The sequence below is a fragment of the Syzygium oleosum genome, unplaced genomic scaffold (genome assembly GCF_021117445.2).
Source record: "Syzygium oleosum isolate NSW1041296 unplaced genomic scaffold, Sole_v2.1 Sole_v2.17, whole genome shotgun sequence".
Lineage (NCBI taxonomy): Eukaryota > Viridiplantae > Streptophyta > Magnoliopsida > Myrtales > Myrtaceae > Syzygium > Syzygium oleosum.
This window is the reverse complement of record NW_026607501.1, coordinates 7,198,333-7,212,980: the sequence shown is the minus strand read 5'-3', so window position 1 is coordinate 7,212,980 and position 14,648 is coordinate 7,198,333. Positions and strand designations below refer to the sequence as shown.

The 14,648-nt window shown below is 41.2% G+C and overlaps 2 protein-coding genes across 2 annotated transcripts; both read right to left on the bottom strand.

Moving 5' to 3' along the window:
- Positions 1-1,611: 1,611 nt before the first annotated feature.
- On the bottom strand, positions 1,612-2,748 carry LOC115678897 (transcription factor bHLH168-like). The gene is made up of 3 exons (XM_030602382.2): positions 2,473-2,748; positions 2,000-2,365; positions 1,612-1,884 (listed from the first exon to the last, which is right to left on the bottom strand). The coding sequence occupies exons 1-3, from the start codon at positions 2,611-2,613 to the stop codon at positions 1,810-1,812; spliced, it is 582 nt and encodes a 193-aa protein (XP_030458242.1). The 5' UTR covers positions 2,614-2,748; the 3' UTR covers positions 1,612-1,809.
- A 5,947-nt stretch (positions 2,749-8,695) lies between these two features.
- Positions 8,696-11,230, bottom strand: LOC115666259 (transcription factor bHLH162-like). The gene is made up of 3 exons (XM_030588018.2): positions 11,096-11,230; positions 9,011-9,343; positions 8,696-8,884 (listed from the first exon to the last, which is right to left on the bottom strand). Exons 1-3 carry the CDS (start codon positions 11,228-11,230, stop codon positions 8,810-8,812), a joined length of 543 nt encoding a protein of 180 aa, XP_030443878.2. The 3' UTR covers positions 8,696-8,809.
- Between the last annotated feature and the right edge of the window lie 3,418 nt (positions 11,231-14,648).

Genomic DNA, 14,648 nt, shown 5'->3' with positions numbered 1-14,648 from the left:
ACTGAAGTGTTATCCGACGACATGTGATCCCTGCGTGCGGAATGCGGGGGTTCGGGGCGCCGCCCGACACGGTGTCCACGCCGCCTTGGCCACGTAGGCGGGGTTCGGGCGCCGCCCTGACGGGGTTCCAATGAATCTGCATTTGGTGCGAGATTAAGAGATTTCATATAGTTTTAGGTTTTGGGCCCGTTTGGGGCATATATATATTTTGCTCGTTTTTCTGATCACAGTAATGAGTTGAGTGGTCTGTAAACCGAAAACATAGTGAAATCTCTTTGCAGGACGTAGCCCTAATCGAGGGTGAACCTGGGTAAATTCGTGCATCGTCTATTTTCTTTGTTTTTCTGCGTGATCGTTCTGTTTTGGTTCTCGATACGTCCCTTCAGGACGGGATCGAATCGGCACGTTTCAGGTGGTTTCCGGGGTGATCGGTCCTGAACCGGAATACCAGGATCGGACCGACCGACCGGACCGGCCATCTTCTTGATTTTCTTTTTCTGAACCAATTCGTGCGGATCTGTTCCGGTTTGAATCTAAACTACGTAATGTCCCCCTTTCGTGACGATAAGATGGCATCTATTTTTCTTTTTTGTTTATATTCTTATGAGAATTTTATTTAAAAAGGGGGCACTTGTTAATAAGCAATTAAATGAGCAGATTTTATGATTTTCGATGTTCAATTTTTATATGTCGAAAGCAATGCTTAACTGCTATCTTAAAAGCCTTGGTACCCGATATTTGAATGGTTATGATTACTCAATATCTTGTAACGCCCGTAGAATCGCCCCCTTAAAATGACGTCGTATAGTACTTGATCGATGTGTGCATTTCCGAACGCGACATTCTTCGGACAATCGGAAGGAATAGTAAAATCATCAATCATTTCTATAACAATCTCCTATTGTTCCGGCAAAAGACCAAAAGAAATCTTTGATGGGTGAGTAAATATCATCATACAAAACTTAAGATCTACCCCTATATGGGGGCAAGAAGTTGGCCTAATTTCTTGTGGTTCATTTACTTCGTGGGAGATGGGAAAGAAAATAAACTATTTATCATTTTTAATTCTTACTTTACTTTCGAATTTCGAAACAAAATCATTATAAATCCGAAAAATTGAATATATACGTAGAAATTTTACTTGTCATTAGATGCATAATTTTGAAAAGTTGGACGTTTCACATGAAATAAAAGTCAAACTACGAAGAGACACGCATGATTTACACCAAGAAAAATACAAAGTAGTAATTACCTCGAGCAGAGATTAGCTAGCTCTCTTTTATTTTGCCTTTTTTTTCCAATTATATCAATACTTCTTTCTTTTTTTTGCTTGCCAATAAGGGTTTCGACGTGATTGGGACATATCTCATTCGCTGCTAAGGCTTCAACATCGAACCATCCAAAAAAAATCAATGGAGACCATTCTTGGCCATTTGGGTAAAGATCAAAGTATAAGAAAGTAAAATAGAAGAGATTCAATCTAAAAGTATAAGAAAGTAAAATAGAAGAGATTCAATCTATCATATGAATCACATATCCCATATTGTGTGGATCGAGATATTATCGTAAGAGGAAAGATGGATAGGCTGCTGTAAATTTTTAGAAGTTGAATTGCAAAAGATTAACTCTTCATTCCGAACAAGGTTCTCTACCAACTCACTTACAAATTTTTTACAACGTGGTCGGACCAACAAGGCTTAACATCTCTTTGATCTTCTAATCACATGCCCTAATCAAGAAGCTAAACATTATCTATATATTTCTTTAAGGATTCTGGGTCAAAACAGTTCGTTTGCCGTCGAGCCGCAGCTAAAACGAGCACACCAGCTCGTGTAGTCTCTGGCTAACCCTTGAAGTCTCCACTCCAACACGAGAAAGTCTCACCTGTAGAAAGCGTTTTCAGGAGGAAGTCAAACCATGTTTCATGGTCAACCTAATCATGCTAACGAATGAACTTTTTCATCGAATGAACTGAAGTTTGCTGCTTGAATTTATTCACCTGAGCATGAAGGGTGTGGAAGACCTTGTCGCCGATGCTGGAGCTGCTGGCGCTCACGACTTCGGCTCCTTCTTCCTCGAGAATGCCGATGGCTTCGTACAGCATGAAGCTCTTGCTCGTCCCGCTCCCGCTGATGATGGTCACCTCGAGGCCGGAGTCCCACTCTCTTATGTTGACGACCGGCAAGGTCGAGGCTCGCCAGAACGGCCCTTCGCCCAATGCCGGCCCGCCGCCCTCCTCCTGACGGCTGACGTTCAGCCGCGCCGCCATGAGCTCCTTCTTCGCCTTCAGCCTCTCGATCCTCTCTTTCAGCTGCGATATGTACTCGGCGGCCCGATCGATTTGGTCCTGCTGCGACAGCATGTCCTGAAAAAACAGGGGGAGCCCGCTGAATTTCCCGAAAAGAAGACTAAAGCAGGCGAAAACCCAGGAACCGAATCGGCTCGAGCCGTCCGGACGAGCTCGTGGCGTACCTTGGAGGCGGACCTGTGATGGTGGGGAGGGATGACTGAGGCGAGCTTGAAGCAGAGGCCCTTCATGTGGATCCTCCGGTTCCGCTCCACCGTCTTCCGGTCGAGCTTGACCGACTCGCCGCTGCTGCTGCTCTTCTTCATCTCTCCCTCTCTCTCTCCTGCAACCTCGAACGAGCTGATCGTCGAAAGAGCGAGGCGATTTGGATGGAATTCGAAGTTCGGGGACGAAGGATGGGAAGAGGAGAAGATGGGAGTAGTGTGACGAACAAAGCGCGCGCGGCCACTTATAAATAGGGGCAGCGCGGGCCCTCCGGGGGTCGCAGACGCTACAGCCTACATAAACGCTAAAAACATAAACTGTTCTCACAACGTACACATGGCGAAGGAACGGACGGCGAAACCTCCCCGCTTTGTCAACAACGGCTGGCCCACGACGAAAGCGTGACGAGAGGCATTGGGCCCCGCACGTGCTCATCCAATCCTCGGTCGCATTTTCTATGTTTCTAAAATTAGCTTCTACCGAATCTACCCCCATGGCCATGAAATGCCATCATACGATTTATGAATCGAGTGAGACGCGGGTGTAAAGGTCGATTTGGTGCTGACGTGGATAATTTTTAATAACTTTTTAAATAATTCTTTTCTCATTTTTTTCCTTTCCTTTTTTCCTTTTTTTTTCCTTCCTTCCTTCCTTCCCCTTTGCCCGTGGCTAGTCGCTGGCCATGGCCAAGCACCGGCCACAAGCCCGAGGAAGGAGATGCAAGGAAAAAAAAAAGAAAAAAAAGAAAGGAAAAAAATCTTAAAAAATATTTAAAAATTTCATGTCAGCTCCAACCGTTTGCCGATTATGCCAAATAGGACAGCCGCCATTCACGTCAGTAATTTCCGGCCTAAATTGGCCGAATGGACTGAAATGGTATCAATATGAAAAGGTTTAAGACTAAATTGATTTAATTAAAATGTTTAGGACTGAATTGGTATCAATACAATAAGTTTATGACTTTTTTGATACGTTTTCCTTCATTAAGTACATGCTATAAAATTGGTCCATTGGGCGTTGAAGATGAACCATTTGCTTTGCTGCCCGATTTTGGTCTGCCATAATTTTTGTGGACTAATCTTAATATACCCAGCATTGCTCAGCTGTAACAATCTCATGCAAAAAGCATAATAGTTGATATACGTCATCTTCCTGGCGCATCAATGCTTACGATACTTATATTCTTTTAGTAGTCGCATTTTTGCTCATAAAGCGAGTTGCAAGCATCAACATCATTCACATTTGTATTAAGTCAATCATATGTGTGAACGATGGTTATAGATTGTACCTAACTATTAAAAGCACGGCCACGAACATGAAATGCCATGATTCGATTTGTGAATCGAGTAAGACGCGAGTCTAAAGGTCGATTTGGTGCTGACGTGGATAATTTTTAATTAATTTTTTCTTTTTTCCCTTTTTTTTCCTTTCCTTTTTTCCTTTTTTTTCCTTCCTTCCCCTTTGCCTGTAGCTGGTCGCTGGCCATGGCCAAGCACCGGCCACAAGCCCAAGGTAGGAGATGGAAGGGAAAAAAAAAAGAAAGGAAAAAAATATTTAAAATTTTTAAAAACATATCAAAAAATTCCACGTTAGCGCCAACCGTCTGCCGGCAGTGCCAACTAGGACAGCCGGCATCCACGTCAGCGATTTCTAGCCTAAATTGGCTTAATGGACTGAAATAATACCAATATGAAAGGTTTAAGACTAAATTGGTTCAATCGAAATGTTTAGGGCCGAATTGGTACCAATGTAATAAGTTTATGACTTTTTTGGTACATTTCCCTTCATTAAATACATGCTATAAAATTGGTTCGTTGGGCGTTGAAGATGACCCATTTGCTTTGCTGCCCAATTTCGATCTGCCATAAATTTTGTGGACCAACCTTAATATACCCAGCATTGCTCAGCCTTAAAAATCTCACGCAAAAAGCATAATAGTTGATATACGTCATCTCGGTGGCGCACCAATGCGTACGATACTCATATATTCTTTTAGCAGTCGCATTTCTGCTCATAAAGCGAGTTGCAAGCATCAACATCATTCACGTTTGTATTAAGCTAATCATACATGTGAACGATGGCTATAGATTGTACCTAACTAATTAAAAGCACGGCCACGGACGAACGAACGAACGACAATAGAGACTGACCTTAATATACCCAGCATTGCTTGGTCGTAACAACCTCACGCGAGAGGTATAACAGTCGAGAAACGTTATCCCGGTCGCACACCAACGCGTACAATACGTTTTCTTCTATTTTTATTTTAGCAGTCGCGTTTTCGCTCATAAAGTGAGTTGCAAGCATCGACATCATTCACTTTTATATTTATGTTAAAGCTAATCATACATGTGAACAATGATTATCGTTTGTACCTAACTGCTAAAAGCACGGCAAGGGACGAACGAGTCCTTTTCTTCGTAATTTAATGACGTGGGCCCCCACGGCTGTCCTTTCCCCGTCATTCATTTCGACGTAGTAGTAATCTTGTCCCTCGAGGCGTCCTAGGTGGCGGCCCTTCCTGTTCAGTCTTGACCCTTTGACTTTACTTCTCACTGTCCAGTCACGCAAGAGATCCGCGGTTGCGCCGGCCAACTTATAACGAATTTGCCACTGCGCCACATATGTGCTGCTCCGCGTCATATTAGTTTGATCTAGTCTAGTTTCCCACTCGTCGCCAAAAAGAAGAATAATAATAGTAATTTAGCTTCATACCATGAAAAACCCTATATTTATACACCTATAATAAATTTACCCTCCGTTAATTTTTATTAAATTTTACTGTCAAATTGCTGAGTTTGATAACTCGCGACAGTTGATGTGCATACCAGTTTGGGGTTTTACTTTCTATTTGTCATAGGTGTATCAGTTCATGATTTTTTCGTGGTATTAATCCAATTTAACGGAAACTAATAAAGTGTAAATTTGTCACAAGTGTACCAATTTAGGGTTTTTGGTAGTTAAAAAATTAGTCTGGGGTAAATCTGTCATAGGTGTACTAGTTTTGGATTTTTAGTGATCAAAAAATTAATTTGAGATATATTTGTCACAAGTGTACCAGTTTGAGATTTTTTCGTGATATTTACCCTAATACTTTCTCCCACTTAAAGTAATCAGTACCAAAAAGATTGCCCGCTACCGATTGATTTGCGTGTAAGGATTAATTTAGCGAAAAGCTCGGTTGTTTTGCTATATCAAAAATCAGAATTAGATTCGAAGCTTTTAGAACTTCATGTTACCTTTGGCTCTTAGCTAGGTCAATGACCCGGTGAGCATTGGCGATAATTCATCTTAAGTAGGTGTTCAAACGATTTCGATTGAATTGATATATCAGGGTCAAGTTTTAGTGAAATATCTCTCATTCGAGACGGACGAATCCCGAAATAATAAAATCTCATTCGGAATGAATTCATCCAATAACCTAGACCTAAAAAACAGCCAAAAAGCTAGCAAACACGAGAGAGCAACATTGGTTTTCTACATGGAGCACCTCCCAAAAGATGGAGAGATTAACCGATGATTAATCAACATTTTTCTAGTTAAGTTGTGATGTCCATATCTATGATACACCAATCAAAGGACTATATAAAGAAAAACACAACCCGTTTACGAGGGTGAACAAAAGTATCCACTGATTGATCATCGACGACGTTGCATAAAAGGGTCCAAGCAATGCTAGGTCGAGCTTTCATGGACTACAGTTGAGGAAATCATGTCCACAGGGAAATATGTTTAAATTTTTTTAAACATGTGAATGAAGTAAGATTTCATTTCCACGGCATTGGCTATCCACACCATGCAAATTGAGGCAATCTTAAAAAAAAAAAATCTTATTTTGAGAGATTTCTCAGACATACGATGGTGTCCGACATACCTATCTTTACAAATCGATTTATGGCCATTAATGTCATATTCCGACCACAATGACCGTTGCCGCTATTTTGTAAAGAGTCTCATTACAGAGTGTTCCGATGGCACTTGTCGGCCATAATTCAATTAAAGAATGTTCGAACGTTCAATGCGCTGATTACACGTAACACGAAGAGAACGGCACGTTAGAAATGACAAACTTACTTTGTTCGAGTGGTAGCAAAACGATCTTGGGGTCTCTGTAACCATCCTTTTTGGATGTGCGGAAACGGTGGCTTCGGGTTCCCCTACTGACCGGCAACACCTCGAAAATGAAGGGATTCCACACATCTACGCTCATGTATGTGAAGATCCTCTCGACCCATCTCTGTTCGTTCGTGACTTGGTAGAGAAATTAGGGCCATCTGTTTCTATTTTTGGCCATATTTGCAAACACTTGGCTATGCAAATACACTCAAAATCGTCGAGTAGATAATTTGATTGAGGTCAGCGAAATTCCACGTGACTTGCACCATCATAGAGTCCAACAGACTTACATAATGATTAAAGATAGGGCTTTGCTAGCGTAACGCTTTTTGGGTCACTGTGAGGGAAAAATTATTTAAAAAGTCATAAATTTATTGTACGGTAGTCAATTCAGTCTTAATCTTTTCAAATGTGCCAATTCAGTCCTAAACATTTAAATAATTTGCCAATATAGTCCTAAACCTTTTAATTGTGTCAATTTAGTCCTAAACTTTTAATAATTTGCTAATTTAGGCTCCGTTCGTTTGGCGGAAAATATTCTCCCGGAAAATATTTTCCGGGTTTTCCGGTGTTCGGGGGGCGGAAAACGTTTTCCGTGGGAAAATATTTTCCTTCCCCTCTCACAAAATAGCCTAGGTCTACGGAAAATGACTTCCGCTTCTTCAAAAGCGGAAATCATTTTCCGGTGCTTCTTCTTTTTCTTCTTCTTCTTCACTAAGGTCGCCGGCCGCCGCCGCCGCCGCCGGTCGCCGAGGCCGCCGGTCGCGCGCGCGCGCCGCGGCCGCGCCGCCGTCGCCGCCGCGGCCACCGCCGGATGCCGGAAGTTGGCCGCCGGTCACCGACCGCCGCCGCGGACGCACGCAAGACATTGGCCGTCGGTCACCGGCCGCCGCCGCCGAACGCAGGACGTTGGCCGTCGGTCGCCAGCGAAAAATATTTTCCGAAACTTTTTCATATTGGTCGCCGAACACTGTAAAATTATGTTCCGGGAAAACATTTTCCAGGAAAATGACTTCTGGAAAAATATTTTCCAAAAGGAGAATATTTTCCGCCAAACGAACGGAGCCTTAGTCATAAATATTTTGACGATTTATCAATGTAGTCCTTCCAGCCAATTATTTAAATAAGAGGTTTAAGATGACTGAAATGGCAAATCTTCAAAAGGTTTAGGACTAAATTGGCAAATCATCAAAATGTTTATGACTAAATTAACAATTGAAAGGTTTAGGATTGAATTGACGTCGGCTCCGTATAATAGATTTAGACTTTATGGACAATTATCCACCATTGTGAAAGTAACAGCATGTTGTAAGTCAAAATTCTTAAGGGAGTAGACCCCACAACAATTTATAATTTTTTTTATGGTCTGGAACATGTTGTTAATCTCATTATAAATCAAGGACTGCTACTTAATCATTTTTCTGAAAGTTATTGATCCTCTAGGTTTGATAGATGAATTTAAGCCCTCTAAATGGTTGACACATTGAGCTTAGTGATTCTAAAGAGCCGATTTGATATGGGTGTTTGTTCCATTTTTTTTCGTCTTCTTCTTCACGATGTGTTCGCTGTGACTCTGCTGAACATCACCGTGCACCACCGCGCCACCACCTCTAGTCACCGCTAGCTTCGCCACCTCCAATCTCTCCGTCACAGCTCCCCCCTCTCTCTATATATATATCCTGGACTTAATGCACATATCGTTGGAGTTTAATTCGAATTTTTTAGGTTGAAATTACCGAGTTTGCTTTAGGACACAGAAAACATAGCCCCCATAACCTTTTGAACTATGTTGCGCAAAGTGAATAGTGGCTAGGGCAGAAACCGATGGTGCTGAAACTTTCTTGATTTCGTGATAGAGAGAAAATAGTACACGTTATCATTTTTCTAACACTTTCACATTCTGCATTGCGGAAAGGCATTTTCTTCTCACTCTTCCACATACCCTATTCTATTAATAATTTAGGGAAAAAATCGTACTCTACATTTCACTCGACCATCATTTATGTATTTTATTTTATACTTAAATATAACCCGAGTTTTATCTTTGAAGATCACTTTGCACCTTCACATCAATTGTCCCCGTGTACCTAATTTTTGTGGTACATATTTTTCAGACCGCCACATACTTAATTACCAAAGAGGCGGACCAAACTGTATAACTTCGTGGTCATCAACAGCTTGCTAAAACGAGAAGACCAACTTGTGCAGTCTCTCGCACACCCTTGAAGTCTCCACACCAATACGAGGAAGTCTCACCTGCAAAATACGTGGAAACTAGTTCACAAATTCATCTCCTATATATGATTTATTTATCAACCTCATATGCTTCGATAACGAGTGCCAAACCAGATCGACAAAAAGGTTCAACCTTTGATATCATACCTGAGCATAGATTGTGTGAAAGACCTTAACACCGACGGTGGAAACGCTAGCGTACACGGCTTCGGCTCCTTCTTCCTCGAGAATGCTAATGGCTTCAGACAACGTGAAGTTCTTGTCTGTCCCGCTGATCATCGTGACCTTGAGACCGGAATCCCAGAACCCCAGTTCGATGACCGGCAAGATCAAGCTCGGGGGGTGCTCGCTTCCACTCTTGCTTGAGCCGTTGGACCTCATCGTGAGCTCCTTCCTCATTTTCAATTCCTCGATGCTCCCTTTTAACTGGTTGATGTACGCTGTGGCTTGAACGATTGCATCTTGCTGGGACAACATGTCCTATAAGGAAATATAAACGAAAGAAATGCGGTTGAGTAATTACTTTTTGGAGTACATTTTGTACTATTTTCCTGAATTCCTTATACATATTGGATGAGCATTACGACATAGAGCTCTTGTGTGATCAAGAATATCGAAACGATTTGAACTTCATGAGTGCCGATTCAAACTTGACGAGTCTCTTCTAGGGTTTCTAGAGAGAGAACCATCTCTAGAAATCCTATACTTGTACGATGCATCTCCTAGCTTTATGACTTATGGATGTGAATACTTTCTTTAGAAGAAAGGATTCGATTTTGAGATACAAATGGGTCCCTACATTAGTTCTATTGCCTTGTGTATTTGCAATCGGTGAATTGTCGTGCTAAAATTGAGGGCGCAATGGGTTGTTCTACAAGTTTAAAGTTATCTTAGAACAACCCAAATTCTTTTTTCTATTTTAGCACTACGAAGGGCCATGGACTAACAACTCTCTAATCCTTAAGAAACTGAAGTTTATGCGCATAGAAAAGGACAAATTAGTGCTGAGAAAAACACAACGAGAAGAGATAGGCTAATAGGCAGCAAAAGAATTACTGCATGAGTATAGTAAATATCATGCACGCCTGCAAGAACTTTTTCGTGAACTCTGATGAGTAAGGTTACATGATGTTCTTTAAGAAATTGTCTTCCATCACTGAAAACTAATTGTTACAGCAAGGCCCATCAAAGCCAGGTGTTGGAGTTGGCGAATACTTCGGGGACCCTTGTTTCTCACACCGGATACGCCCACGTGAGCTTAGGGAAACTGAAGTGTTGTCCGACGACATGTGACCCATGCGTGCGGAATGCGGGGGTTCGGGGGCAGCGCCCCCCGACGGGGGTTCCGCTGACCAGGAACCGTTTGGGCCCGTTTGGGCTGGCCCGTATAGTGCGAGATTAAGAGATTTCATATAGGTTTAGGTTTTGGGCCCGTTTGGGGCATATATATATATTTTGCTCGTTTTTCTGATCATTGTAATGAGTTGAGTGGCTGTAAACCGAAAACATAGTGAAATCTCTTTGAAGGACGTAGCCCTAATCGAGGGTGAACCTGGGTAAATTTGTGCATCGTCTATTTTTCTCTGATTTTCTGCGTGATCGTTCTGTTTCGGTTCTCGATACGTCCCTTCACCAGGAAGGTACGAAGCACGAAAATTTAACTTTTTTTTTCTACATTCAAGGGCTAAAGCTGCGTGCATAAGCCTTTCAATTCCATACTCCTCATGGAAAAAAATTGATGAAAAGACGGTAAATAAATTACAGAGTAGAGAGACACCACAATAAATTTACGCCATTCAATCCATGACCTATGTCCACAGGTAAAGGAGGAGGAGAAATTCACTATAGCCGGAGATGGGAGAACAACGGAAAAAGAAAGAACTCTCAAAACCCTACCCCCTAACGTTGCAAAGTTGATATTTAGGAGAAAACCTTAAGAGAAAATATTGACCAAACGTTCTTGGTTTAACGTCCATTTCTTTCATTTACCCTTTACGTAATGGCATATTTTCTTCGCACACACTCTTTCTTTTCAAATCGTTCCTTTCCTTCCATGACATACCTCGCAAATTCTTGGAAATTAAGGATGAGTTAAGGATGAGAGCCGGTCGCAAATTTCTTCAACGTCTACCAGAGAGAGAGAGAGAGAGAGAGAGAGAGAGAGAGAGATTCAAACACACGAGCGCGCGCAGAAATACACCCACGACGACATCAATATATAAAAGAAGGTACCTGTGAGTATTTGAGATGGTGGGGAGGGATGAGAGAAGCGAGCTTGAAGCAGAGTCCTTTCATGTGGATTCTTCGATTTCTCTCCAATGTCTTCCGGTCGAGCTTGATAGATTCAGTTGCCCGGTTCGTCTTCATCTCTATTCACTCCTCTCTTAGCAACCCCTTTTTTGTTCAAAAACACAAAGAAAGCACACAAACAGCACAAGTTAACAAGATGACAATTAACTCAAGAATCGAGCAAGGGTTTGTCACCATGTGGAAGCTGGAATCAATGTGACCCAAATGCATGCCTCCTGCTGTATATATATATATATATATATATAGAGAGAGAGAGAGAGAGAGAGAGAGAGAGAGAGAGAGAGAGAGAGATGATCGTCAGTGAGTACTGAGTAGTTCATAGATGTTGCCAAGGGAACACAAAAGGAAAGGAAAACGAGAGAAGAACACGATGCAGCCTCGTGTAAATGAGCGTGGAAAGTTGGAAAGGTCGGTTGTCATTCAGACAGCGAAATGGGGTGTACTTGCTTTTGGTTCGACATGTGAAGTTATCACGGCTTGTCGGTTCTACTTAGATATCATGGGAAGGGAAGTAACAGTTATTATTATTAAAGGAGGACAACTTAAAATATGAATTTACTGCTTAAATTAGAAGACTTCAATCATTCTTCACATATAATTTGCATGGTTGAGCTAGAGAACATTAACCTGAAAATTACAGTGAACGGTAGGATTTTCAATATGCTTCCTTATAGAGTTGACAATATGATGCGTTGAGCATGTTTAAAGACGTGACAATTCAAGACTTGGTGGAATGAGGTTTTCTATTTGACAATTCGTTTGCACCAAAAAATGACTAACTTTTGCCATCGACAAATGATAAGCTCGGTTTACTACTCAAAATGTCATTTGTAAACAATATAATCTCAGTTTTATTGACATATGGAAAGCATGCCTGTCATTTTGGAAGAGGTGGAGCCGTAACCATAGTTAGAAGGATTACTTCTCGGAGAGCTATTAATTCAAATAAATCTCTAATCTTATTTTTCGCAAGCATTCTAGTATATCAATATCCTTAGCATTTCTCGATTAAAAGATGTGAAAAAGAAAATGCCCCACTTAATCCAAGGAATATCATCCAAAAGATTCTAAACCTATTATACGGAAGTCAGTTCAGTCTGAAACCTTTCAATTATGCTAATTTAATCCTAAACCTTTTGATAATTTACCAAACTAGTCCTAAATCTTTTGACAGTTTGCCAATATAGTCCTTTCAATCAAATAACCAAATAATAGATTAAGAACTGAATTGGCAAGTTTTTCAAAATATTTATGACTAAATTGATAAAAAGAAAGGTTTAAAACTAAATTGAAAAATCGTCAAGAGATTTAGCATTAAATTGGCATAGTTAAAAAGTTTAAAACTGAATTGACTGCCGTTTAGGACTTTTTGGATAATTATTCCCGTAATCCATATAATCGGCTGACCATATAAATGATGTCATCCTAGCAAAAAGACGAGAGCTTTGGCTTTTTGTTCATGGATATTGACCACGGACTGCACCAACCGTGCAGATGACACCTCATCATTACAGATCATGGGCCATCTTTATGTCGTGTTGAGTCTTGCCTCTGTGTTGAATCTTGACATATTCCTCAGAAATATCCGCATATAAATCATCCACCGGCCAGACGGTCGCCTTGTTACCTAATCTCTTCTTGATCTGATACATTAAATATGGATTAAGTTCTGGTTTCTTCGGTTCACAAATTTCGTAGCTCCGGAGGCGAGAAAATTACCAAAAAAATCCTAAATTCATTGCACTTGCGAATTCTTTCAATTTGGCCAATTTAGTCATAAACCATTTTAATAATTTATCAATCTAATCTGTTTTTGCCCGAAATCGGAATGCTGACCGGCGCCGACGTGAATAATTTTTTAAAATTTTTTGGTTCCTTTTTCTCTTTTCCTATGTCAGCTTGGAGATCAGCCGGATATCATGGGGGAAGAAAGACTGACAAGGTGCGGTGTAAGATAAATCCAAGTATGAAACGTCTCCGACCAAAAACAAATGTGCACGAGACAATCTTTAAAAACGTTCTAATTTAGTACGGAGATTATGTGCACCCAGAAGGTGAATCCAAGAGACATGTTATCATTGATAGTCCGTCCAAACGATTGTAACATCGGATGATGTTCGGCTCCGCTGGCATTTATCCATAGATCTTGTTTGCGTGAGTGTTTTGAACCAGCTTTTTGTCTTGTTTCGATGGAATTATTGGTGTCATTCGGTTCGTGGGCTCCGTCGGACGCCAGGGAAGCAAAGGAAGCGTGCATGATACAATCAGGAAAATTACCCAAAAAGTCATAAATTTATTGTACTTTTATCAATTCAGTCTTAAATCTTTTAAGTTTGCTAATTGAGTCATAAACCTTTACACTTCTTGCCAATTGAGTCCTAAACCTTTACACTTCCTATCAATTGAGTCCATCCGATCAATTTTGACCGGAAATTGCTGATGTGGATGCCGGCCGATCACGTGACGCTGATATGGATATTTTAAAATAATATTTTAATAATTTTCTGAAATTTTTACGGTTTTTTTCTTCTTCTTTTTTTTCCTGCTCTCTGTTTTTTTTTTGGGATTTTGGAGTTGGCCGGCGAGGATGGCCGGCCGACCCTCACCGGCTTTGGGCGAGGGCTGCGACGCCCTTGCCTGATCTGGCTAGGCGAGGGTCGACGGCCCTCACCAGCCCCAGGCGAGGGCATGGGGCCACCAAGTGCCTCGCCTAGGGCCGTCGACGGCGTTGCAGCCCTCGCCTAGAGTTGGCAAGGGTCGCCGACCCTCGCCCCTAGCCAGTGAGGGTTGGCCGGCCACCCTTGTCGGCAGACTCTACAACCCAAAAAAAAAAATAAAGAAAAGGAAAAAAAAGAGAAAAAAACCATAAAAATTTCAGAAAATTATTAAAATGTTATTTAAAAATGTCCACGTTAGCGCCACGTGGTCGGCCGGCGTCCACTTCAGTGATTTCCAGTGGATGGACTCAATTGGCAATAAGTATAAAGATTTAGGACTCAATTGATAAACTTGAAAGATTTAGGATTTAATTGATAAAAGTGTAATAAGTTTATAACTTTTTGGATAATTTTCCTGATATAATCTCCATGGACATCGGATGCATGAACGTGAGAGACAAAAACGGGTGTAGTCATCAGCATTGATGCACCAATTAGGAATGAATTATGAGAGAATCAGTGAGGCTCAAGAGATAGAGCTGAAGGGGTCATCAATTCACCGTTCGGTTTGGAGAATCAGCACACGTAATGCAAAGACAAAAAAGATATTTCCTTCCCCATTCTTTGAATGAAAGCCCAAAGCAAGTAAGGTTCCGTTCATTTTGCGGAGAACAAATATTTTGAAAAATATTTTTTCTGAAAATGATTACTCGTATCGCTTGAATAATTCATCGATGGAAAATGTCTTCGTTATCGACAATAATTTATATCCAAATATTTTCGTGAACAATGAAAATATTTTTCATTCGCCCATTTTC

Bases quoted from the DNA above. Each gene is read 5' to 3' on its own strand.
- LOC115666259 (XM_030588018.2), bottom strand. From the start codon at position 11,230: ATGAAGACGAACCGGGCAACTGAATCTATCAAGCTCGACCGGAAGACA. The intron at 9,344-11,095 runs GTACCTTCTTTT...ATTTCCTTATAG, and splicing joins ACCATCTCAAATACTCACAG to GACATGTTGTCCCAGCAAGA. The intron at 8,885-9,010 runs GTATGATATCAA...CGTATTTTGCAG, and splicing joins TTCACACAATCTATGCTCAG to GTGAGACTTCCTCGTATTGG.
- LOC115678897 (XM_030602382.2), bottom strand. From the start codon at position 2,613: ATGAAGAAGAGCAGCAGCAGCGGCGAGTCGGTCAAGCTCGACCGGAAG. The intron at 2,366-2,472 runs GTACGCCACGAG...CTGTTTTTTCAG, and splicing joins ATCACAGGTCCGCCTCCAAG to GACATGCTGTCGCAGCAGGA. The intron at 1,885-1,999 runs GTGAATAAATTC...CGCTTTCTACAG, and splicing joins TCCACACCCTTCATGCTCAG to GTGAGACTTTCTCGTGTTGG.